The sequence below is a fragment of the Delphinapterus leucas genome, chromosome 2 (genome assembly GCF_059928025.1).
Source record: "Delphinapterus leucas isolate spDelLeu-1000000601 "Yukka" chromosome 2, BTC_Dleu_Yukka2, whole genome shotgun sequence".
Classification (NCBI taxonomy): domain Eukaryota; kingdom Metazoa; phylum Chordata; class Mammalia; order Artiodactyla; family Monodontidae; genus Delphinapterus; species Delphinapterus leucas.
Window position 1 is genome coordinate 105,817,578 of NC_143130.1, and position 24,782 is coordinate 105,842,359.

At 41.0% G+C, this 24,782-nt stretch overlaps 2 protein-coding genes across 10 annotated transcripts in view; both read right to left on the reverse strand.

Moving 5' to 3' along the window:
• SUPT16H (SPT16 homolog, facilitates chromatin remodeling subunit) overlaps positions 1–22,298 on the reverse strand; it is a 33,644-nt gene extending 11,346 nt beyond the window's left edge. The window contains exons 1-14 of one of the 2 annotated variants that reach the window (XM_089905375.1): positions 21,817–21,840; positions 10,736–10,801; positions 9,171–9,263; positions 7,969–8,139; positions 7,167–7,319; positions 6,453–6,599; positions 5,897–6,048; positions 4,254–4,426; positions 2,790–2,880; positions 1,914–1,987; positions 1,664–1,776; positions 483–548; positions 271–366; positions 77–192 (exon numbers count right to left, since the gene is read on the reverse strand). In XM_089905375.1, coding sequence (XP_089761501.1) covers positions 77–192; positions 271–366; positions 483–548; positions 1,664–1,776; positions 1,914–1,987; positions 2,790–2,880; positions 4,254–4,426; positions 5,897–6,048; positions 6,453–6,599; positions 7,167–7,319; positions 7,969–8,103 — 1,316 coding nt within the window. In that variant the 5' untranslated portion in view covers positions 8,104–8,139; positions 9,171–9,263; positions 10,736–10,801; positions 21,817–21,840. Of the gene's footprint in view, positions 1–76; positions 193–270; positions 367–482; positions 549–1,663; positions 1,777–1,913; positions 1,988–2,789; positions 2,881–4,253; positions 4,427–5,896; positions 6,049–6,452; positions 6,600–7,166; positions 7,320–7,968; positions 8,140–9,170; positions 9,264–10,735; positions 10,802–21,816 lie in introns of both variants that reach the window. The other variant, XM_022587649.3, reaches the window with a different exon arrangement.
• Positions 22,299–23,146: 848 nt separating this feature from the next.
• CHD8 (chromodomain helicase DNA binding protein 8) overlaps positions 23,147–24,782 on the reverse strand; it is a 57,139-nt gene continuing 55,503 nt past the window's right edge. For all 8 annotated transcript variants that reach the window (XM_022587643.3, XM_022587647.3, XM_089905340.1 and 5 more), the window contains one exon: positions 23,147–24,121. In XM_022587643.3, coding sequence (XP_022443351.2) covers positions 23,558–24,121 — 564 coding nt within the window. In that variant the 3' untranslated portion in view covers positions 23,147–23,557. The remainder of the gene's footprint in view (positions 24,122–24,782) is intronic.

Below are 24,782 nucleotides of genomic sequence, written 5' to 3' on the forward strand. Positions count from 1 at the left end.
ATAAGATGTTTTTGAGAAATTTCTGCACAACACATATAATCCTAAAACAATCTTACTACTCCATGCAAACTCTTACTTCTGAATCTGCTGTTCCCCTTTCTGTTCAGTCAATCGCCTCTTTGCTTCCTCATTGAGTTGAGCTGCCAGTTCTTTTTGATGTGCTCTTCGCTTTTCTTCTGCAGTCATCTCATTCTGGAGAAGGGAAAACCCAAGTTATCAAAACCTGTGAACCATCAAAGTAATACAGTAAACTTAATACAGTAAACTTACTCGTGTTCTTTCTGTAAGTAATGCTGCTCGGGAACCTCTTCCCAACAGGTCCTCAGCCTCATCTTTCTCCTCTTCCTCTTCTTCCTCATCCTCATTCTATGGGGGAAAAAAAAATCATAATCAGAAATTCAGGTCTTAATTATTTTAGCCAATATTGTTTATCTTCTTCACTGTATCAAACTTCCTACACCACTCATTTATCTTCTTCCTACCTTTAGAAAAATCCCCACGTTCTTCACTTTCTTCTTCACAGAAGTGAGAATGGTAGCCGGGCCATCCTGGAATACAAGTAGGAAGTTAGACATCTGTAAGAGCATTTAAGTGAAACACTTTCACTTTCAAACCCAGTAAATAGCTGGGCCATGCTTTGAACCTTCTGGTACTAAAAAATCTTTGACAACAAATAAAACCAGTTATCTTCTGAAACGCACATCAGGAACTACAATTTGGGAGGCAACGCTGGGATCATGATTAAGAATACGGGCTTGATTTGAAACCTGGCTCAAGCACTTTCCAGCTCTGTGACATTAGACAAGTTACTTATACTTCTGTGCCTCAGTTTCTTTATCTGCATACTTGGATAAGAATATTTACTTCACAGGGTTATTATAAGGATTCAATGAATTAATGCATAAACATGCTTAGCTTATAATAAGAGCACTTAAATATTTGCTATTATTAAGAATCAGTTCCTGCTAAGTGAAAGAAACCAGTCACAAAAAGACCCCAAATATCCAGAAAAGGCAAATCCTTAGAGATAGAAAGTCAGTGCCTAGGCCTGAGGGGGACGTGGGGAGTGACTGCTAATGCACACAGGGTTTCTGAGGTGATGAAAATGTTCTAAAGTTAGACTGTGGTGATAGTTGCGTAACTGTGAATATACTAAAAATCACTAAATTGTACACTTTAATTGTATGGTATGTAAACTGTAGCTCAATAAAGGCATTACTAAAAAAAAATCAGTTCCATTATCAGAATCAGTTCCTGACATTATCATAATCGAAGTTCAAGCCACAATGTAATAAAGGGTTTGGGTTAAACAATCTCTATCCCTAGCTGTATTAGGCTATCACAGGGATCTCTCCTTCCCCTTAGCTAGCATTTAACAAATATAAAAACAAAAAACCCACATAAAATAGATAAGCAATAAACAAGAGTAAATAAGGATTTACTGTGTAGCGCAGGGAACTATATGCAGTATCTTATAATAATTTGTAATGGAAAATAATCTGAAAAAAATATATAACTGAATACTTTGCTGTACATCTGATACTAACATAATATTATAAATCAACTATACTTCAATTAAAAAAAAGGAGGGGGGAACCATAGGGTAAAAATGCGCTTCCAAAGTCAGTTCATGACCACTCAAAGTGGAAGAAGCAATACATACCTCATCCACAAGCACTGTGTCACCAATGAATAGGGCATAGGTTTTCTCTTCTGGTTTCTTCCCTTCCTTGTTAGTCAGGTCTGAGAATCCCAAATTGATGCTGAAAACCATTCCTAAAAGAGCAAAACAGGAATGAGTCAATGACTGTGAAAGGATGGAGAAGTGTGATTTTATACAGAATAGAGGGAGACAAAGCAAAAAGAAAACTTTCAAAAAAGTTATTTTTCTATTGCATGCATGTAAAACTCACCTTTCTTCAGTTTGTACTGATTTTTACTATTAATTACTAAAGAGCCTTCACGGAATTCAATGCCCATTCCAAACCTAAAAAAGGAATGAAGAGAAACTTTAGCAATAGGCTAAAAGACCTCTAGCCTGAGTCAAGTACAATATATCCTATTTCAATTTTCAAGATAAGGCAAGCAAACATGCTGAGTGATTTGCCCCTGATGATCAGTCAGTTAAAGAAGATCTGAGGACAGTCTTTGGGTTAATACGTTGAAAATGACTTTCTAATTAAGTACTGCATATAACACTTATATTTAGTAGAATGTGATAACTGGCTTCATTAAGTCACCTAGGCCAAGACTTGGTATAGGTCAATATATTTCCTCTTGTCCATCAGAGAAGGACAGAAATAAACTATATACCCCAACTAGCTTCCATCTAAGGAGACTACCTAGAGCTTTTGTTTCTCAAATGTCTTTGGTTCTGTAAGATGTTATTAGGTATTTCTAGATGTTCAGTGGTCAAATACATTTGAGAAACACTGGATAAAATAAAAATTGAAAAAAGAATTTAAATAGTAGGATATCTCAGAGTACTTAATTTGCAGATATGAGCTGAGGTGTTCTAAGAAAGGAAATATAGTATGTAATGTCTCCTCACATTTGTAATTTAAGGCTGCAACACTACTGGCATCTACTACATTGGTCTGGAAAAATCTCCACCCTATCCCTGGGAGTAGAACTCAAGCATTTCTCACATTCTCTGATAACCCAATGTGTCTGGCACACAGTTAAGTTTAATAGTCCATAAATACTGGTTGAATCATCTAAGAATATTTTGCCTGACTGCCAGTCACGAAAATTGACTCAGAGTGACAATGTATATCATAGCATCTTACCCAAGGTTTTTGGTAATTCTGTTCAGCAGCTCTGGCTTCTGCTTTTTAACCACATCCATGACAGCATTATATACATCACATATCTTCACACCTAATGAGACAGACATGGGACATTAAAGCATCTTTCAGAAAAAAAAAAGCCCCAAATCACATTTTTTTAATCAACATTTTTTTCACCTATTAAGTCCACTAGGGACTTCCCTGGTGGCACAGTGATTAAGAATCCGCCTGTCAATCCAGGGGGCACGGGTTCCAGCCCTGGTCTGGGAAGATCCCACATGCCGCGGAGCAACTAAGCCCACACGCCACAACTATTGAACCTGCGCTCTAGAGCCCGTAAGCCACAACTACTGAAGCCCACGCGCCTAGAGCCCGTGCTCTGCAACAAGAGAGGCCACTGCAGTGAGAAGCCCCCACACCGCAACAAAGAGTAGCCCCCACTTGCTGCAATTAGAGGAAGCCTGCGTGCAGCAACAAAGACCCAATGCAGCCATAAATAAACAAATAGATAGATAGAGAGATAAATAAATAAATAAATATTTCCTAAAGCAGGGTTTCTCAAAGCATAAAATAAGGAATACAGTTGCAGGAGTGGTAGGACTTAGAAATGTGCATTTTAAAAAACAATCTGCCTGATCATTCTTTAATTACACTGTTTTTTAGAATCACTCCAGTGGGACTGTGGAACCCCAGTTGGTTTCATTGAAATAATTCAAGAGTTGATAAAAGGTATCACATTAAGCTTATTATACATTTTGAAAAACAGGACTACTAAATGGGTGAATTACTGGAAGAACTCTGGACTTGATTTTTCAGGGTCTAGGATATGAATACATATTTCAAGCCAGATATGGTAGCCTCAGAGGGGTTTTTATTATTAAACTACCTAGGACTATGATCTCTAATTGGATTTCTCAAGATCGACCTGAGGTATCATGGGGGAATGGTGCCTGGAAGCTCCGCAAAACATGAGCGGGCTTACGAAGTAGTTTGAAGGTGGTAAACATGAAGTCCCATTTAGCCATCTGGGAGTGAAAAGTCTCAAGGCAAAAGAGGTGTCAAGTGCTTTGCTCTTGAGGTAGGCAGCTGCTTGCTTAGCAGGGCTGCTATTAGATCTTCTCTCAAACTAAGATTCCGGGTATCCATTCAATATAGGATTAATATTACACAGCCTGCTGGGAGAGATACTACTTCTCAGAAGTTTCTCAAGAAAAGTAATAAGGCCAGAGTATTTTATGAAGATCTGGACACAGAGGCCTAACCAGTCAGAGGTTTTTTTAAACAACAGTATTAAAACCACAATAACCACCCATGCATAAAAGTACACTGAGGAACTAAATGCTAGGATGACTGGAGGTTAGTAAAATCTATTCTATTTACAGTACAAGAGCCTCAGGGATAAACACGCCCATAAATGCTACATTTTTGTTACATGATTTCTAAACCTTATCTAAGGCACCTTACCATGTCTTAGTTCCTTTAGCAGCTCCTCTTGAAGCTGAAGCAAAAAGTTGTAATTTTCTTGAACCTCCTGAGAAGGATCAACCATCAAAGTGCGAACAAGGTTGGAGCAGTAAGATTTGAAGCGAATACCCATGGCACAGGTAATGGCCCCAAAATGCATGTGATTCTTGTCACTAGAGACCAAAGGAAGAAAGCATTTCATTACACAAACTAGTGAAGTCCTTAGTATCACTAACACACACATCTGTAATCACTACCTTTCCCTGCTATATCCCAAAGCTGAAGCGGAAAAATGACCTAAACTTTTTTTTAAAAGAAGAAATCAGTTTATAAATGCTCTGGAGTAACTTTAATGGCCAAAGCTTTTAGGATAAAAATTCAGTAAAAAGTTGTTGTATCCTAAGTATGTAAAACATATACTGAATTTTATTCATTATAACCTAACAGCATGATGGTAAGGCATCACCTTTCCACCAGTCCACTGTGAATTCACCATGAATTAATCCTTTCCAACCAACCAGGACACACAGCATTCTTTACAGTATTTTAATTTTTATTTTCTTATTTATTTTAAAGCCTATGGTTATAACATCATCGCATGTATGTATGTATGGATGGATTTATTTATTTATTGGTTGCATTGTGTCTTAGTTGCGGCATACTGGAACTTTGTTGAGGCGTGCGGGATCTTTTGTTGTGGCACAGGCTCTTTGCTGTGGCGCATGAGCTTCTCTCTAGTTGTGGTGTGCGGGTTTTTCTCTCTCTAGTTGTGGTGCGTGGGCTCCATCCAGGGTGTGTGGGCTCTGTAGCTGTGGCGCACGGGGTCCAGAGCACTGGGCTCTGTAGTTGCAGCACTCGGGCTCTTTCATTGAGGCGCGCGAGCTCAGTAGCTGTAGTGCGTGGGCTCAGTTGCCCCGCGGCTTGTGGGATCTTAGTTCCCCAACCAGGGATCGAACCCACGTCCCCTGCATTGGAAGGCAGATTCTTTACCACTGGGCCACCAGAGAAGTCCCCTCTTTACAGTATTTTTTAAAAATCAGAAGGGGAATTACATTACGATATATCTAATAAGATTTTTTTTCAACATTTTGCATTTTTCTCGGCATTTAAAATCATCTGGAAAATGCTTACAATCAAATACTCAAGTAAGAAATGAGTGTGAAATAAAATAAAAATATGCATAGAATAAGACAAGAAAATAATGTAAAAAGCAGGCTAATGATTATTCTTTCTCCTCCTACTTTTTTTTTTTTAATAAATTCATTTTATTTATTTATTTGGCTGCGTTGGGTCTTCGTTTCTGTGTGAGGGCTTTCTCTGGTTGCAGCGAGCAGGGGCCACTCTTCATTGCCGTGCGCGGGCCTCTCACTGTTGCGGCCTCTCCTGTTGCAGAGCATAGGCTCCAGATGCGCAGGCTCAGTAGTTGTGGTTCATGGGCCCAGTTGCTCCGCGGCATGTGGGATCTTCCCAGACCAGGGCTCGAACCTGTGTCCCCTGCATTGGCAGGCAGATTCTCAACCACTGTGCCACCAGGGAAGCCCCTCCTCCTACTTTTTTGAATTCCAGAATGAGTCCAAGAAAAAAAACAGGCCAAAGGCTGAAATGCTCTGGTTGTTGTTATATTTTGAAATTCTCCTACTTACCTCACCACACTGAACTTGAGGTTATAGTTGCCACCACTCTGAATGATAGGAGGGTAACACATTTCCACGGTAGAAGGGTCTGCCCCGGCTAGGTATTTTTTCTCTTCTATGGCCTTTTCCACAGACTCAGCCAGTTTGCTGTGTCGAACTTTCTGTAAGTATATCCAGAAATAAAACAATACTTACTAGAGAGTGGCAGAGGGGTGTTGGGTTTTTGGATATCACCATTTGAAGATAACATATATCCTGATATCATATAGGATGCTACAGAAGTCTTACGAAGTGGTTTATGCACCACTTAACATACTGGTGTACATGTAAAGCAAATTTAGAGAATATGTGGAATTCACAGCTATTCAAGGAATTCTCAAGTGAAATACTGGGTAACCTCCAGAAACTACAGTGCAGGTTTATAGTTATTTTGAAAGAGAGCTGGCACATTTACACACCAACTTATATATCAAAGGAAGGCGAACACACACCAAAAAACGCCGCATGGGAGAGACTTACTTCTGCTTCATTAAAACAGTAAAAAGACGCCCCCCTCTCTTTTCACCTCATCTGCATCGACTATTTCCATGACTCTTTCCTTGAAGAATTTGTTGAAGACCTCAGAGGTGATGCTGGCTGCTTTCTTCATTAGATTGAGCTCTCCATCCTCCTTTACAGCAATGGTATAGGCCACAACTGCACTGATGTCTATCTGCAATCAAAGCGATAAACAGTTTCTAACATGCAGATACGGAATTGCTAAAGAAATATCTCTCCCCCAAGTCAAATATTATCAGTGATGACATCTGGTTATTTAACAGCAAACCACTCATCAGCAGTGTGCAGAATACCTAAATCTCTTCTTCTTGGATTGAATAAACATCTGAAAGAGCTCTTTACCAGGTCACTGGTGTATTCCAAGAGGCATTAAACTAATGTATCATTTAAAATGTAGATATAAATGCCTCTCTCTTGAGGTTTCCATAAAGGCTGGAGGAAGGCAGACAGGAAAGAAAAGAAAAACAAAACAAAACAAAATTTTTTTTGGACAAGAGATTTTCCTCAGTTTCCCTCTGAAGTACCTGAACTCTCTCCTGAATGCCTCATTCCTAACTGGAAAGAAAACTGCCTTACTGCTCAGCCGAAGGGAATGAAAAATGGAAATGTGAATGAATATATAGCTTTCCCAAAACAAATTCTCTGCATTATCTGTTATGGAAGCTCCTCACAGTTTTGTCTTCTCAACTCTCAATGTGCCTATTTCCAAGAGTATTCTTACTTTGTCAAAGCCCTCTTTGTTGAGGCAGTCATTCCAGCTCTTCATGAACTCTCCTGGGAATTTGTCTTTGCTGAACACTCCAATCTTCTTGCCATTCTTGCTTTCTTTAATGGCTTCAATCATTTTATCAAAGCTGCTCTTATTACTTTCATTCTATCAGTGCCACAGGGAGGAAAAGGGGTTCAATTTCAGAATTAGACATCTATGTTCTACTAGTACTAGGCAGAGAATATTCTAAACTACAGAAAGAATAAATTCTATTTCCCCTTCTGCTACCTACTTCTTTAGGGCAGACTATAACACACCAAAAGGTAACGCAAAATTTCTTTGGATATCTTTATATGCTTAAGTGAAGTACCATATAAGCGGAGAAGGCTATTCTTTTTCTTCAGGAACAGCTAAGAAACTCAAATACAAAGGTGAACAACATTTTGAGAAGAAATCTTCTCAGAAGAGAAGTGGGCAGTATAACAAAAAAGAGTACATTTGATAAAAACTGGAAATGAGGTATGCCTCATTTTCCTTAAGGATATTTAAAAGCTATTTGTTCTAATTAAGGCACTCAGATTAAAACAAACAAGTTGACAGTGTCAAGAATGGATAAAGTTAGTGTTCACCAGAATTTCATAACCCATTTGTCTTACTGCAGAACTGACAGGACTACTGAACTCTTTTCTTCCTGACTAACAAACGACAGTCAGCTAAATCTTCCCCTGTATTTTTTAAATTCCTAGACGGCTTTTCTGTTTATCACTTTTAAACATTCTTTCACATTTATGACACCTTCTTTATTAGTTCTGACCTTTTCTCGTATGAGCAGTGTGATGGCAGGGGCTCCATTAGCATTCTCATTGCCCTTAGTGTTAGCAATCTGTTTCAAGAACTCCACTTTTTTCTTGCTGGCCATAAAGATGATTTTGTCATCACAGAAGACCATGATAGTATCGGTTAGTTCATAACCAAAGAGCCATGTCTATGGGAAAAGACAACGGTATGTACAGATACAAAAAAATTAATGTACTTACACAGAAATATTTATAAATTAAGGTATCTGGAATTAACTTCCAAATAATCGTGGAATGGGGAACCTGGATGTAGATTCAAATGAAATGAGATTGGTCAGGAGTTGACAATTTATTGGATAATGGGTACACAGGAGGAGTTCAATGTATTCTTTTATCTACTTTTATTTGTTTGAAACATTCCATAATAAAGACCATCAAATCGTTTGGATAATTTGTGTTTATAGGAAGTATATTACTGTTTAGTAGGACAGAAATGCATAAAACAAGAGACAGAGAAGCACCTCAGGGAACTGTGCATTCTAGCTCCCCAAAGATTGTTAGTTGCCTACCAATTACTCATATCTTCTCTCTCAAAGAGACTCATGACCTTTTAGCTGGGCAAAATGCTCAGCACAAAGACCCTATTTCCCATCCTTTCTTGCAGCTAAGCATGACCATTAGATTAAATTTGGGCCAATAAGTTATAAGTAGAAGTATTCTGTGGGACTTTAAGAAAGTCTCTTTAAAAAAGGAGGGAGGGTCTCCCATTTTATTCCCTCTCTCCATTCTTTTTGCTCAGAATGCAGATATAAGGGTGAAGCTGCAGCAAATTTTGCAAAATGAGCACAAGGGCTATACTCTATGGATGGCAGAGTAGAGACCGAGAAAAAACCTGGGTCCCTGAAGACTATCTAAGAGAAAAAGAAATATTTTTTTTAACCCACTGTTATTTAGATTTTTCTGTTATTTAAAGTTAAATCCATCCTAATTTATATACTTCTCTTCCTTTTTCCTTATGTTCTAAATCAGTGCTGTTCACTGAACTTTTTGTGACAGAAATATTCTGTATGTCCTCTGTCTAACATGATAGCCACTACTGAGTACTTGAGACTTAGGACTGAGAAGTTAAAACTTTAATGTGGCTAGTGGCTACGATATTGAACAGTCTAGTAGCTGATTCAATGACTCTCAGGGCTAAACACAGCTGTAAATTTCTCACCTGTAACGCAGTTGATTTGGCATAAACGATTTCTTCATCAACACCCACTGATACAACAATGGCATCAACGTTGGCATACTCATCTTCTCCTTTCTGAAAAGTAGAGTAATTTGTTCATTTTCTTTCACACTAGCAAAATAGGAATACAAACTTCAGTATTTACCCAAGATATGTGTAATTTTTTCCTAACAGAAATTCTAAGTTTAAGGTACATGTTTGCCTGGCAACCTCACAGCCATCACTTACTCTATTTTTATGTTTGTTTGTTTTTTTTGCGGTACGCGGGCCTCTCACTGTTGTGGCCTCTCCCGTTGCGGAGCACAGGCTCCGGACGCACAGGCTCAGCGGCCACGGCTCACGGGCCTAGCCGCTCCGCGGCATGTGGGATCTTCCCGGACCGGGGCACGAACCCGTGTCCCCTGCATCGGCAGGCGGACTCTCAACCACTGCGCCAGCAGGGAAACCCTACTCTATTTTTAAAACAGCTTTCTGAGACAGAATTCACATACAATTCACCCACTTTAAGTGTACTGTTCAGTGGTTTCTGTGTATTTAGTTATGCAGCTATCACAAATTTTAGAACATTTTCATCCTCCCCCAAAAAACCCATTAGCAATAATTATCCATCTCCCCCCAGCCCTAGGCAACCACTAATCTCATTTGTCCCTAAGGGTTTGTCTATTCTGGGCATTTCATATAAATGGAATCATAATATGTGGCGTTTGTGTCTGGCTTCTTTCACTTAACATGCTTTCAAGGTTCATCTCTGTTGTAGTATGTATCAATACCACATTCCTTTTTATTGCTGAGTAACATTCCATTATGTGGATATACCACATTGTATCCATTCATCAATTGTTTGATATATGGGTTGTTTCCATCTTTTGGCTACTATGAATAATGCTGCTATAAACATTCACGGAAGTTTCTGTGTGCACATATTTCTCTTGAGTATATATCTAGGTGAGGGATTGCTCGTTATATGGTAACTCTACGTTTAACTTTTTTTTTCTTTTTTTTGCGGTACGCGGGCCTCTCACTGTTGTGGCCTCTCCCACTGTGGAGCACAGGCTCAGCGGCCATGGCTCACGGGCCCAGCCACCCCGCGGCATGTGGGATCCTCCCAGACCGGGGCACGAACCCACGTCCCCTGCATCGGCAGGCGGACTCTCAACCACTGCGCCACCAGGGAAGCCCCAAGTTTAACTTTTTGAGGAAACACCAGACTGTCTTCTAAAGTGCCTGCACTATTTTACATTCCCAATAGTAACGTATGAGGGTTCTACTTTCTCCACATGCTGACCAACACTTGTTACCTTTTTTATTATTTTATTATTTATATAGCCACCCAATGGGTGTGAAGCAGTATCTCACTGTAGTTTTGATTTGCATTTGCCTAATGGCTAATGATGTTGACTGAGTCCCCATTCACATGATTCCTGATGAGCTGTATACCCTTTCTGGAGAAGTGTGTATTCAGATCCTTCGCCCATTCTGTAACCGGGTTACTGCTTTATTACTAAGCTTTAAGAGTTATTTTTATGTTCTAGATATAAGTCTCTTACCAGATATGATCTGCATTATTTTCTCCCATTCAGTGGGTTTTCTTTCACTTTCGTAATGATGTTGTCCTTTGAAGCACAAAAGTTTTTAATTTTAAAGAAGTCCAAATTCTTTTCTTGTGCTTTTGATGTCATATCTAAGGTGGCTTTGCCTAACGCAAGGACATGAAGATTTACCTATGCTTTCTTCGACAACAGTTTTATACTTTTAGCTCTTATATTTAGATCTATGACTCATTTTTGAGTAAGTTTTTGTGTATGGTGTGAGGAAGGGGCCTAACTTCATTATTTCGCATGCAGATAACCATTTGTTCCAGCACCAAGGCAGTGGCACCAAACTATGTTCTTCACTATCACACACTCATAGGAAACAAATCCAGTTTCACTAAAAAATGTCCTTGACACTGTAAAAATGATTAATATTATGAAATCCTAACCCTTGAGTATATGTCTTTTTAATATTCTGTGTAAAGAAATGGGAAGTACACACAAAGCACTTCTGTGTGCAAACTGAAGTATGATGGTTGTCTCAAGGAAAAGCACTTGTATAATTACTTGAGTAACAAACTGAACTAGCCATTTAAACAGAGTTGGGCATCTGGCATACATTTTCTTGAAAATGAATTAAGTGAGCCTATCACTTCAAGGAAAACAAATGACAAACATGCTGTCAATGATGAAATTCGAGTTTTCAAGCAAAAATCAAAATTTTGACAAACCTGTACCCACCATTGTGAACTTGACAGCTTCTCTACTTACTTAAGACTTTTCTGATATCGGTGGTGATATTAACATACACGATTCTCCAATATCATAAAATGAAATGTGTACATTTATCAGATCTGTACAACTGAGGGAACCAATATTTTCCAAATAAGCAACGCTTGTTACAAAATCATCCATGGGTAAAGGATCAAAGGTGCAAGACAGACCCATAACTTGAGTATGAAAAGTTCACTGCTGTGGTTTTAGATTCCACATTACAACTAACTTTCAAGAGATTACCACTTCCAGACTTTTAGTGTAGTAATAACAAAGAATATCCATAATTATCTGAAAAGGTTATTAAAATTTCTCCCTTTTCCAGCTTCATGTATGTTTGAAACTAAATTTCTTTAGGTACTTGACACAACCCATACAAAGAAATGCTTTGTGGGGACCTGAATAATTTAAGAATGTAAAGGGGTCCTGATATCAAAGAGTTTGAGAACCACTGTGTTATGATTCCTACAACATATATTAACACTAACTCTGGCATCAAATATTCTCTCCTCCCCCAAATATTGCTACATGCATTCCAACTATGGGATTTTGTGGCACTAGAATTACTAGTACCTTGATAACCTCCCAAAATTAGCAACACGTATTCCCTTATATTTAATGCTTACGTGTTCTGGCTACTGACATATATTTCCTAAACATCTGTCTACAAAAAACACCACTGAAACTAACCAAAAAGTCCCTTTTAGTATTTTTTGATACTTGAAATCTTGGTTGAGTCAAAATTTCTTAGCAAAAAAAACACGTACGAAAATTCAAAATACACAGTAATAAATTTTTTAGAAGTATAAGAAGAGGGACTTCCCTGGTGGCAGTGGTTAAGAATCTGCCTGCCAATGCAGAGCACACGGGTTCGATCCCTGGTCTGGGAAGATCCCACATGCCATAGAGCAGCTAAGCCCGTGCGCCACAACCACTGAAGCCGCGCACCTAGAGCCCATGCTCCACAACAAGAGAAGCCACCGCAATGAGAAGCCTGAGCACCACAACGAAGAGCAGCCCCCGCTCATGGCAACTAGAGAAAGCCCACACACAGCAACGAAGACCCAACGCAGCCAAAAATATATATATAATATAATTATGTAACTTAATCATTAATAATATGGGAAAACCATATAAAGGGATCTCAATATAATTGAAAATAGGGAGAGAGGAAAAAAAGACCCACGTAGTCAGCTTTTTTATGAAGATAGGGGAAACAAATCCATCAAAATCTCCAGGATTTCAATGAATATAAAATGCCTGGTTTTCCACTGCCCATCAAAAAGGTAAGAGGATGAATCCTAATTTCTCTCAGAACCCATGTGCTTTGACCATTTCATTCTTGATTCTTTACAAACACCAGTGGGCTCTAACATCAGAAAAAATAAATAACAGCAGAATATCTGAAGATAACAAATTTAAATAAAATTTCTCTTACAATGTGATTCAATGAAAAGGATTACAGTAAAGCCAAACATTTTCACAGCAAAATCTGGGGCACTACTTTGTATTTTCAAACCTTATGAGGAGTACAAATGCCTTATACAGGTTACATCTGCAAACAGTCTTCTGAAACTGTGGGAGATTTTTAATAATCTGCTTGTAAAACTTACATGATAAGTTACCAAAGTAACGTTATAATAAAGTTATATATAATACTAAAATATTTTCAGATTAACTTGTGTCTGGAATTTGTTCTAAAATACTGGAGTGGGGGTGGGGGGCTGGCAAAAAGAAAGAGAAGCCACAAGGCTGGCAGCCACCGCCCCAGGGCCAGGACTACAGTCAGCTCCAGGTGCTGGCTGTTAGAGGCAGCTGGGGCTCAACTCTGCTGCTTAACCGACTCCAGATTACCATGTGACCTCTTCTGCTGGGGAGGTCTTTAGGACTCAGACTTGAGCCCCTGTCAAATCTGGACTTTCTAGATGAACCATTTTGCAGCAGTGACCCCTGGTGTGCAGACTCTCAACATCCACCAAACCCTTTCTGCCTCCAAAGCCTGCCACTTTCCAGTCTGTCTGGTCCACTTAACACTCAAGTGTTGCTGAAACAGGTGTTTCAAATGGGAACAGTATTTACTGAGAAAGCACTTTCTGTATGTAATCTACAATAAAACTTTAGCTGTAGTATGCATCATCACATTCAAAACCCCAAATCAAGACCTCATTTGTTTATTTTTGCTTTTATTTCCTTTACTTTAGGAGACAGATCCAAAAAAAGTATTGCTATGATTTATGTCAAACAGTGTTCTGCCTGTGTTTCTTCTGCATTTCAGTCTTTCATAATAATGGGAAACACAGTAGTTACTGTGGGCTAGGCACTATTCTAAGTACCTTATACACATTAGCTCATTTAATTCTCACAGCAACACTTATAGATGTGAAGATGGAGGAGACTGGAGCACAGAGAGGTTGGGTCACGATAAGTGGTGCAGTCATGGATTCAAGCCCAGGCAGTCTGGCTTCAGAGTGAGCCCTTACCCAGTAGGCATATATGGGGTGGTGCAGTGGTTAAGAATCCGCCTGCCAGTGCAGGGGACACAGGTTCAATTCCCGGTCTGGGAAGATCCCACATGCCGCGGAGCAACTAAGCCCGCGCACTACAACTACTGAAGCCCATGCGCCTAGAGTCCGTGCTCTGCAACGAGAGAAGCCACCGCAATGAGAAGCCCAGGCACCGAAATAAAGAGTAGCCCCCGCTCGCCTCAACTAGAGAAAGCCCGCGCGCAGCAACAAAGACCCAACGCAGCCAAAAAGATGTATGCACCCCAATGTCCACTGCAGCATTATTTACAATAGCCATGATATGGAAGCAACCTAAGTGTCCATCAACGGATGAATGGATAAAGATGTGGGGCATACGTGTACACAAACACACACACACACACAGGAATATTTCACTCAGCCATAAAAAAGAATGAAATTTTTCCATCTCCAGCAACGTGGATGGACTTAGAAGGTATTATGCTTAGGGGAAAAATTCAGAGAAATAAAAATACTGTATGATATAACATATGCGAAAGCTAAAAAATAAACTAGTGACTATAACGAAACAGACTCACAGATATTGAAAACAAACTAGTGGTTACCAGTGGGGAGGGACAAAATAGGGGTAAGCGGTTAAGACGTGCAAACTACTATGTATAAAATAAACAAACTATAAGGACATATTGTATAGCACAGGGAATACAGCCGATCTTTTATAACTATAAATGGAATAATATAACCTTTAAAAATATAACCTAAAAAAATTACAATTTAATAATATCAGTTGTGCTTACATTATCTTTTAACAGCAATTTTTTATTTTTTGGTAAGTGACACAATTGTCCACTTACAGTGATATAAAGTATGTTCTCTGGATGTATTAAGGTTAAAGAATTTTTTGGAAGATGAAAAGACGACAGAGAGTGGCAAATAACTAAGTGCCTGACAAGCATTCTCAGCCAGAAGATATTGATGTTAAGTGTGCGTATCTCATAGAGCCCTAATGGGCTCAGGGCTCGGGAGGCACCAAGTATTAGAGAAGGGGAAAGGGACATATTGAACACGGATAAGTTCAGAGCTAAGAACAGAAGGTCTGGTCAGCAAGCTTAAGTCCCCAGTTCTCGGAAGCTCTGAGACGACTCCTAATCCTTCCTCAAAGAGACTTAATTTATTCTCTGGAGAAAGGAGCTCAAAAAGGCTCTAGATACTAGGCCCAGCAGAAGGCAAGTACTAAATGCTGAGGAACTAAATGAAAATCTGTTTTCTGAATGACAACAACTGCCCCAAAGACAAGAATCAGAGGACTTTTCTTTGAGCATCACTGAATTCAGAGAAAATACTTCAGATACTGTCAGTATCTGGGGGTTCTCCATGGAACAAGCTAACCTATTCACTCTATCGTAACCCCTCTCTACTAGTTGAGAGACCCTATTCATGCAGAGCTTCCCACCAGTTTCTTATTACCTTATTCTTAATACAAATGGGTAGCCAAGCCTCATTTTGATTTTTGTGAAGTGTCCTTCATGTAAAAGAGAAAGCAAAGAAATCCAGAGGAAACAGGCATGGCCGAGGACAGAAAATAAAAATCAAATAAAACATCCCCTATAAGAGAAATAAATATAGTACATCCATGAAACGAGAAAAGAATAGGGGACAAAAAAGAACTTAGAAAAAAAAAATTCAATAAAAAGTGGTAAAATAAAGTTAAGAAACAGTATCTGGAAGTAGAAGATAAAGAGACAGGAAATGAAATGGAAAGATAATAAATTTAAGCCAAAAGGTCTAAACCTTACTAAATCGGAATTTCAGGGGGAAAATAAACCAGATCACTGAGGAAACGGGGAGAAAATGATCAATGAATGCAAAATTCCAGCACTGACGGATGTGAGTCTTGAGACTAAAATGGCCCCCCACTTCCCAACTCAATGCAAAGGGGGTGGGGGGGAAAGACTCATACCAGGGCAGTGAAATTTCAAAACACAAGGAATAAAGAGATGTTTTACAGAGAACAATAGGCCACATATATTGGAACAGGAAATAGAATCACATCAGCCTTCTTCTCAAATGTAAGACTGAAAGCTTGAAGGCTGACAAATAGCTTCAAAATTCTGGGCAGAACTCTCAGAGATTTTCAATCTTGAATTTTATACCCACTGAACTATATTATTAACCAAAAGTGGAGACAGAATAAAACTTTTTAAGACACATAAGGGCTCAAGAAACATCTATTCTCTGTATTCTTTCCTAAGAAGCTCTTAGAGAAATGCTCTAACAAAACAAAGGAAAAAAAAATCAAGACATGGACTGTAGGATACAGGGGACACTGGAAAGTTCCAAGTTTCAACAGGCCTAGAGAGCAACCCGTACAGATAGAGCAGAATAATGTAAGGCTGAGTGGGTGGGTGGGTGGGTGTTGGCGGTATTTAAAAAACAAACACAGAATAAAATATCTGATGAGTGTGAAAATTTTAGAATAAAAATTGATGAAATTATGACAGATCTGCAGTAAAAAAATTAGGGCTAGAGACATTTAAAAGAGGAGAGAAATTGAAGTAATCATTAATGCCATGAAAAATGAAAAACTGCAGAGAAAAGGAAAGGTAATTAATTGTATTCTACTGCTTCGCCCAGCAGCGAAAATAGTTGCATGAGCATAACAATGTAAACTGACTGAGTTTACTAAAACTTTTTGGGGAAAAAAAGTTATCAAGAGGGATGGATATATGATAAAGCAAGTATGATAAAATATTAATTGTGTAAACTAGGTGGGGGTACATGGGTTCTTACTGGAAATTTCTTTTACCTTTCTGTATGTTGAAATTTTTCATAACTGTGTCAAGAAGAAAATTTACAGGAAGTGTCAGGAGGTAGGGAAGCTGGAATGAATATGATGGTATAGGACAGTTAAATTTCAATCCTAATCTATCAAAACAAAAGTTAATATCTACAACTGATAAATCAAGAAAAAGCAGTATATAGATATTACTTCAAAATATGAAAGAAAGTGAAGAACTGGAAAGTGGGTGCTTCTGGGGCAGGTGACTGTTTTTTGTTAAGGCTGTTAGAGCTATTTGGTTTTTTAAAACCTATGTATGGGGCTTCCCTGGTGGCGCAGTGGTTGAGAGTCCACCTGCCGATGCAGGGGACACGGGTTCGTGCCCCGGTCCGGAAAAATCCCACATGCCGTGGAGCGGCTGGGCCCGTAAGCTATGGCCGCTGGGCCTGTGCGTCCGGAGCCTGTGCTCTGCAATGGGAGAGGCCACAGCAGTGAGAGGCCCGTGTACCCGCACCCCCCCCAAAAAAAGAAAACCTATGTATGTATTACTTGATTAAAACCGATTTTTTAAAGTGCAAGGTAAATAATGTAAGTGGTAAGGAATTGGCAAAAATTGTGAAGGTGGTATTGGAATGATAAAAAGTTGGGGAAATACTGCAGCAGAGGAACAACTATCTTCCTTTGAACCAAAGGGGTACTGTATTAAAACACGAAACATTTTTGAAGTCTCTAGTTATAGCTAAGACACCGATCTAATTCATCACCCAAACTGAGACGATTTTGAGAATAAAAAAGTATGCCATTAATTACATATGTACAACAGGTGAACAGTTTCAGGAAAGGCAGGACTTATGATCACCCTGAGTACAGTCTCTATAAAAATCTCTTCAAACCAAGAAAGGAATGCATGAGAGTTCAGAAATCAAGTTACCATCATTCACTGAGTGCCTACTACATGCCAGGCACTGCACTTGGTAACAGTGATAAAAAATAAATAAAAATTTGAGTAAGCAAGAATAAATGAATCCTAACCTGCCCAGGCATTTACTTCCATCTAGCCTTCCTCTTCACTCAAGAAACTTCACTCAAGAAACCTTTCTCTAGCTCACGCCAGAGATAAATGAGCCATAATGAACTGAGATGGGTAGAAGCAAGCCGTTACCTGTTGAAGGTAGTATGGAAATTGCCCATATTTTAAAGAACCTTCCTAAGCCACAAAAGATTACTGCCTAGTCTTAGAGAGCAATCCAGAACAAGAAACTTGTCCACAACAAAAATCAGCAAAGAGCCAGAAATCGCCACTCAAGAGAAACACTGACACTATAGGTTATTAGTCTTCTCTCCACAGGCACAAACTTCCTTTTTGAGGCTGGAGCCACTCACTCCTCAGTCCTGACCAGTAGTGCAGCACCATATGAATGAATGCAATGGATCAGCATTCCTTTTGAAAACAGCTGCTATTCTGATTTTTTAGGAACTCTTTTGGGTTAAAAGGCAGATGACTGAAGTCAAGGTTCACACACACAGCAGGATGTCCTAATAGGTAGGTCTCAAATGAGTTACAGGTGTGCATGGCTACAGTATTCCCTCAGCTCTCAAAGCAGCTGGGACCCCAGGATGGTGGGTAACCTACCCCCCTTGTACCCTATGCAGTAGTAATTCTATCACTTGGTTAAAAACAATCACAATCATGAAAAGGCTGGGAAGCCCTGAATATGGACCCTGTAAGTATAAGAAGACAGAGGAGAAGCCCCCAGCTGACGCTCATGATCCAATACCATCACCTGGGGTTCTCTAAAGCAGAACAGACAGGTGCTGCAAACCCTTTCCGCTCGGAGCAGTTCTCATTTAAAAAAATGACAGGCGGGCTTCCCTGGTGGCGCAGTGGTTAAGAATCCTCCTGCCAATGCAGTGGACAAGGGTTCAAGCCCTGGTCCGGGCAGATCCCACATGCCGCGGAGCAACTAAGCCCGTGCATCCCAACTACTGAGCCTGCGCTCTAGAGACCAAGCCACAACTACTGAAGCCTGCGCGCCTAAAGCCCATGCTCCGCAACAAGAGAAGCCACTGCAATGAGAAGCCCGGGCACCACAACGAAGAGTAGCCCCCGCTCGCCGCAACTAGAGAAAGCACGCGGGAGGCAAGGAAGACCCATCGCAGCCCAAAATAAATTTAATTAATTAATTAATTTAAAAAAAATGAGAGGCAGGACTAGACTAGACTCAAACATCCAGAAAGAGTCACAAATAATAAGTTTTAGTCACTACGGAGGTCTCCTGTTTCATTTCTGGCTGAGCCCATTTTCTTATCCTTAAAATGACACTATTTACTCAGGTATAACGTTTAATGCTTTAGAAATTTCTACTCAAACAGAAATGTGTGATACTGCAACTGTTTGGGGGATGTAAGTTATGAAAATTGTGATTAAGAGATACATCTTAGTTACAATAGCCTCACAAAATGTACCTTAGCCAAACTCAACTTGCATAGATGAGATTAGGAAACACATTAGCTCCTACTCTTTTTTAAAAAAAGAAAAAGAAAAAAAAAAGATTGGTAGCCTTTTGGTGCTCTAAAACCCTAGGTAGTTGAAGAGCGTTGGAGCTACCACAAGCACCCACACAGTTCTGAGAGATTAATGCTTAAGGGTATCTAAAACTTAAAAGTGGGTGTGGGGACTCTGCTGGTGGCGCAGTGGTTAACAACCCGCCTGCCAATGCAGGGGACACGGGTTCGAGCCCTGATCCGGGAAGATCCCACATGCCACGGAGCAACTAAGCCTGTGCGCCACAACTACTGAAGCCTGCACGCCTAGAGCCTGCGCTCTGCAACAAGAGAAGCCACTGCAATGAGAAGCCCTTGCACCGCAACCACGAGTAGCCCCCCCTTCCCGCAACTAGAGAACGCCTGCACGCAGCAACAAAAACCCAAAGCAGTCAAATAAATAAATAACAATTAAAAGTGGGTGTGGAGCCCAAACTAATCTTTTAGTTAATTTTTGTCATAACAGATTTTTCTTTGCAGATGGGAGCTGACAACATAAGGCTTGGAATTTATATAGTTAACTTCAAGTTATTCTCATTTCAATACCAGTTTTCTTATTCAAAAAAAAAAATAGTGTAGAAAAACAAACATAGCTTGCACCTGTACATTTCACTATTTTCCTGCTGCAGCTAAGAGGATAAGCAACCAGAACTTATCCCAGAAAACTATGATCTTTGGTTAAGCAGATCAGAATCAAAGTACTGCAACCTGGAACGACAATGCATAAAGAAATTCTACAGGTGGGTTCTAGGCATAGTTGTTAAAATTTAGTTATAAAAAAGCAGAAAGTCTTTTTAAATAAGATTTTTCATAATGATACACCACAAATTTTGCTAATGAGTACATTTTTGTATTGATTTGGCTTGTAACTTTGTAACACCAAGATCTTATTAAAGTCTAACATGCTCCTTTCAAACGACAGGAGGGCCAAGATAAATTTTAATGATTTTTGAGAAGCAAACAAAAAAATGGGGGCCAATAACTTTCATGGATTTAAAAACTGTCATTTGACATTAAGTTTGCCAATCTGTCTCCAGGCCTCAAGCTTTTCCTAGTTTCATGCTTTGCATTCACTTATCATGTAGAGGACCTTTGAGCTCTAAATTAATCTTAGCTTCCATACATGGTCTAGAGAGGATAATTTGATAAACTCTGAGTCACTGGGACTAGAAGGAACCACCACAGCAAAGGTGTGTAATTTTGGGGTCTATGGGTGGAAGAGAGGGCTTTTGATTATTACTTGTACAATAGTACTTTAGGAAATATCTGGGCATTTAGAAAGAGTTTTTCTAATACGGGTCACATTCAAACTTTAAAATGTGACAGTAAGAGAAACTGTAAAAACATCTGGTAGAAATTAACAAATAAAAAATTTTAAAATAAAATTTATGTTTGGCTTTAGCCTAGCATAGAGTCCTTATTTTTGCTTCTCATAAAATGCAAAGAACCCATTTTATTTTCAATTATCTAATGCATTTATGCTCAAAAGATGAAACATGCACGGGTACCTTTAATATGAATGGTAGGGAAATGACCAATTTTAATAGCTTAGTTTTTAGAAGATCAGTTTGAAAGGCAGTTTACAATGCTGAAATCAGAACTGATCATTTTTGTCAGGACGCTTTTCAGATTTGAAAGTCTTCATTAGTTTTATCTTCCCTGAATGACAGAGTTCAGAAGCCAGACTTAACCTAGTTAGCTCAGAATGCACCACAGGATGCAATCAAATGTTTGAATTGATAACTTACCAGCATAAAAATAAAATCGTTAACTGGGGACTTTTTCAAGCAGCAAAAATGCCCAATCCCTAAAAGACTGGGTACTGCAACAGCTCTTTTTCTGAACACGTGCCCCGGATACTCAACCAAGGATGAAAACTAATGAGGTTTTAGGCAACACATTGTTTTTTGCATTAACTAAAGCCTGCAGGTTTTCAGCGTTAGGTTTCTGTGTTGCCCACAGCAGGGCCTAGAACATGAGGCGGTTGCGCGTGAGCAGTATTTCTTTTTTTAACTCCAGCAACAGCCCCGCAAACGATAAACGCCAAGAGCCCGGTTCACATTTTCTTGGACCCTCCATCCATCCTTGACGAAATGGTTGTAATTCTGGCGGGACCTGGGGCGCAACACTGTGGTTCTGGGAGGACAGAGCGAGTGCGTGGGTGTGTGCGAACACTGCAGGAGGGGGCAGCAAGACTTGATCACGGAGTGGGAGGGAAGGATGATGATGCCTCTCCTAGGGCGGGAAGAAACTACGAGAGGTGGTTGTTATGCATGACGGGGGCTGGCACGCAGGGAAGATGGTGGTGGCCGCAGGGCAGGGTGATTGCCGGGGGGATTCCCTGTTACTGGGCGGCGCTCAGAGCCGCCTGCGGTGAATGATCCTGGAGCAACTAAAGCGGCGCGACACTGAACCCGGGAATTCCCGACGGAAAGGGGAAAAAAGGCGCCGAGAAACGGGGTTATTATGGGATGGCAAAGGGGGCTCCCTAGGGAAAATTACGGGATCTATCTCACCCTCCAATTGCTGTACAGTCTCTTCACTCGCCGGTAATAAGCGTCTTTGTCCAGAGTTACAGCCATAGCCACAGACGCCGCTCCTCCTCGGGTTCCGAGAATCACGCGAGGTCCCGGCTCAGCCACCCTCTCTCGGCCCTGGAATCCCGCACTCTCCCAGTGACCCGGAAGTATCGACCTCAAAGATGCCCTTTCCGCTTCCGGGTCCCAGCAGCGCTTGGGATTCTTTTATTTTTTTTTTCTCTTAAATCCTTCCTACGGAGGTTAGGGGGAGGAGAGGATGGAAAAGAGTCTGGAAAGCAACAAAATATGTAACGCAAAAAGAGTTCAGATTTTCGCGGGGTTTTGTCAATTTAGCAACAGCCGCAAGAGAGTCGACGTCATCACGTGACCCCCTGCACCCGCCCTTACTCTCTGCCAGGCCGCGGTTTCCAGGCGCTCGGATTCCTTGCCGAGGCGGCGGCGGCAGCGGCGACTGCCGGTGGGCACTGAGAAGGAGGCGGGAGTCCTGACGTGCCGGCCCCGCCCCACACAAGCTACCGCGCGCGGGTGCAGTGGCCCCACCCAAAGGAAGGGGAAGCGGAAAGAGCAGGGTCTGGCGTGGGGTAGGAGTGGAAAGACTGCAGCGTAACTCGGTCCGTTCCTGTCCTAGAAAAGGTGCGGAAGTAAAAGCCTCTGCTGCTTCAGGGCTGGAAGGATCCTCGGTGCCAGGACGCTGGGTCAGGGGCTCCGGGCGGACAGAGAGCTCAAACCCGGGAGACGAGCCCACCCTGCCCGTAAGACTAAACTAGGGCCGGCGCTACGGGGGAAGGGCTTCGCCATAGAAAGGGAAATTAAATGCCCGGGCTTCATTTGAGCGCTACGGTGATAGGGGAAGGGTCAAAGGAAACAAATGGCTTGAGGGAATTTATAGAATGCACCCCCCGCCAAGTCGTGACCACGTCCTTCCAGTTAGCCAGTCCCCTTGCCGCAGTTCAAGAAGTGACACCATTCTTAGGCTTCCCCAAAGCACCGTTATTTAATTCGAGACAAAATGTACGTGGGTCTTGACGAAATTCTTCCTTTTCATCTAAGAACTTGGAGTTTGAATCTGGAACATTTTGCCTGCCATTTAGCTTAGATCGTTTCCTTGCCTTTGGTAAGGTGGAGAGCCTAAGCTTATATAAACCCTTTAATGGAGTACGGATGACTTGTCTGCCCTATCCAAGGTAACTCGGCATGAACAGTAATGAACTTTAGGAAAATGATGTTGAAATTACCCATCGTGAACATCAACTCTTAAAATTAATATATTGGGTTTGAGCAAATATAGAACAAGGGAAGAGTGGGAAAGGATTAACTTAAATTTATTAATGCCAAGGGGAAGGAAGGTAACAGTTCCTGACCCTCCAGCTGTATCCACAGTTCGGTCAGGAACAGGCTCTGCCGGAGGCTAGTGCCAGCGCTACATAGTCTGTGGTTAATGGAGGTGTCTAGGGAGGGGTGAGCACATCAGCTGCTCTAGTCTCCTTTCCTTCCCCAGAAACGAGGAAGTAGTCATGTATTGTTTTAGGAGTTCCCCTGCCCAGCCAATCCTCTCAAATTTGGAAGCAATCAGGTACAAGTTTTCTTTTTCCTTTTCACCTCCTGGAGTCCTGGGTTTCCCCACATCTCCCCTGCCCCTCCCACTTTTCCACAGTCCAAGGGCCAGAGTAAATGAAAATACAGCAGCCACCCAAGCGATGGGGACCATGATGAGGCTTCAGTCATCACCATCTTCGCTGGAGTCTGAGTTGGCTGGCATCATAGGATCATCAATGAGTGAGAAGTCCCTTTCTGAGCTGTCATAGCCCTGAGATAAATCATCATCATCTTCATCCTCATCGTCCTCATCCTCCTCAGGTTGCAGTGGTGGCAACCTCAAGGCAGTACCAGAGGTGGTAGTGGCTGGTGAAGAAGGGTAGCCAGTGGCTCTCAGGCCTGGATGGTGATGGTGGTGATGGTGGGGGTGGGGGTGGTGGTGGTGGTGATGAAGCATGGTGCTGGAGTCTACATGAGGGGATGATGCTGCACCACCCATCACAAACGGCATAAAAGGCAAAGACGCAGAAGTGGCACTGCTGTGACCCAGAGATGACACAGACTGCAGGCCACTACTGCTGTGTTGGAAGGTATTATGCAGAGACAGGGACCCAGTGCCTCCACCCTGCATCAGGGCCATCATCTTAGAAAGGTCTGGTCGCATCCTACGGGCCCGCTTCTTGCTGCTGTCCGGTGCAATAGGCCCTGGCAAAACCCGGTTGAACACTGTTTCAGCATGATGACCCTGGGAGGAAGCAACAGAAGATAGTAAAAAGAAAGGAAGGAAAAAAAACAAAAGTCAACAGAGTCCTAGCATACAAATGCTTTTTCACTGAATCTATCTTTAGCAGGGGCAAAACTAGTCAGATGAGGCTTGATGGTAATGGGGAAGAGGAAAAGCAGGATGTAGCTGGTTGAAGCAATATAATGCTGAAGCCAAGAGCAAGGATTTTACACTGACACTCATGTGAACCAGAGCTTTGATTTTTTTCCATGACTACACTGTACCTTTACTCGGGCCAACCATTTCAAAATTATTCACCTTTGTAAATGAGCGGCCTGAGTACGACAGTGAATGAATCAGTACTTGCACAGTATGCTTTACTGATGGCAGGCTGTTCACATGATCTTACCATGTGAAGTACAGCATGACAGTATTGACATTTACAATACTATCCTTCATTATTGCGTCAGAGTGGGGTAAACTCAAGATAGACCAGATTACGATTCTGGATGTCTGGAACACCAAAAAGATTATGGGGTAGCTCCTTAGCAAATTTACTAAAATACGTTTTTTTCCACATTGATACAAAAACTTACATATCTGCTGAATTTTAAATTGCTTCATCTAGATGGTCTCACTGTAAATTTTGTTTAAGTTCTCTGAAGCTGGAACTTATTACTTT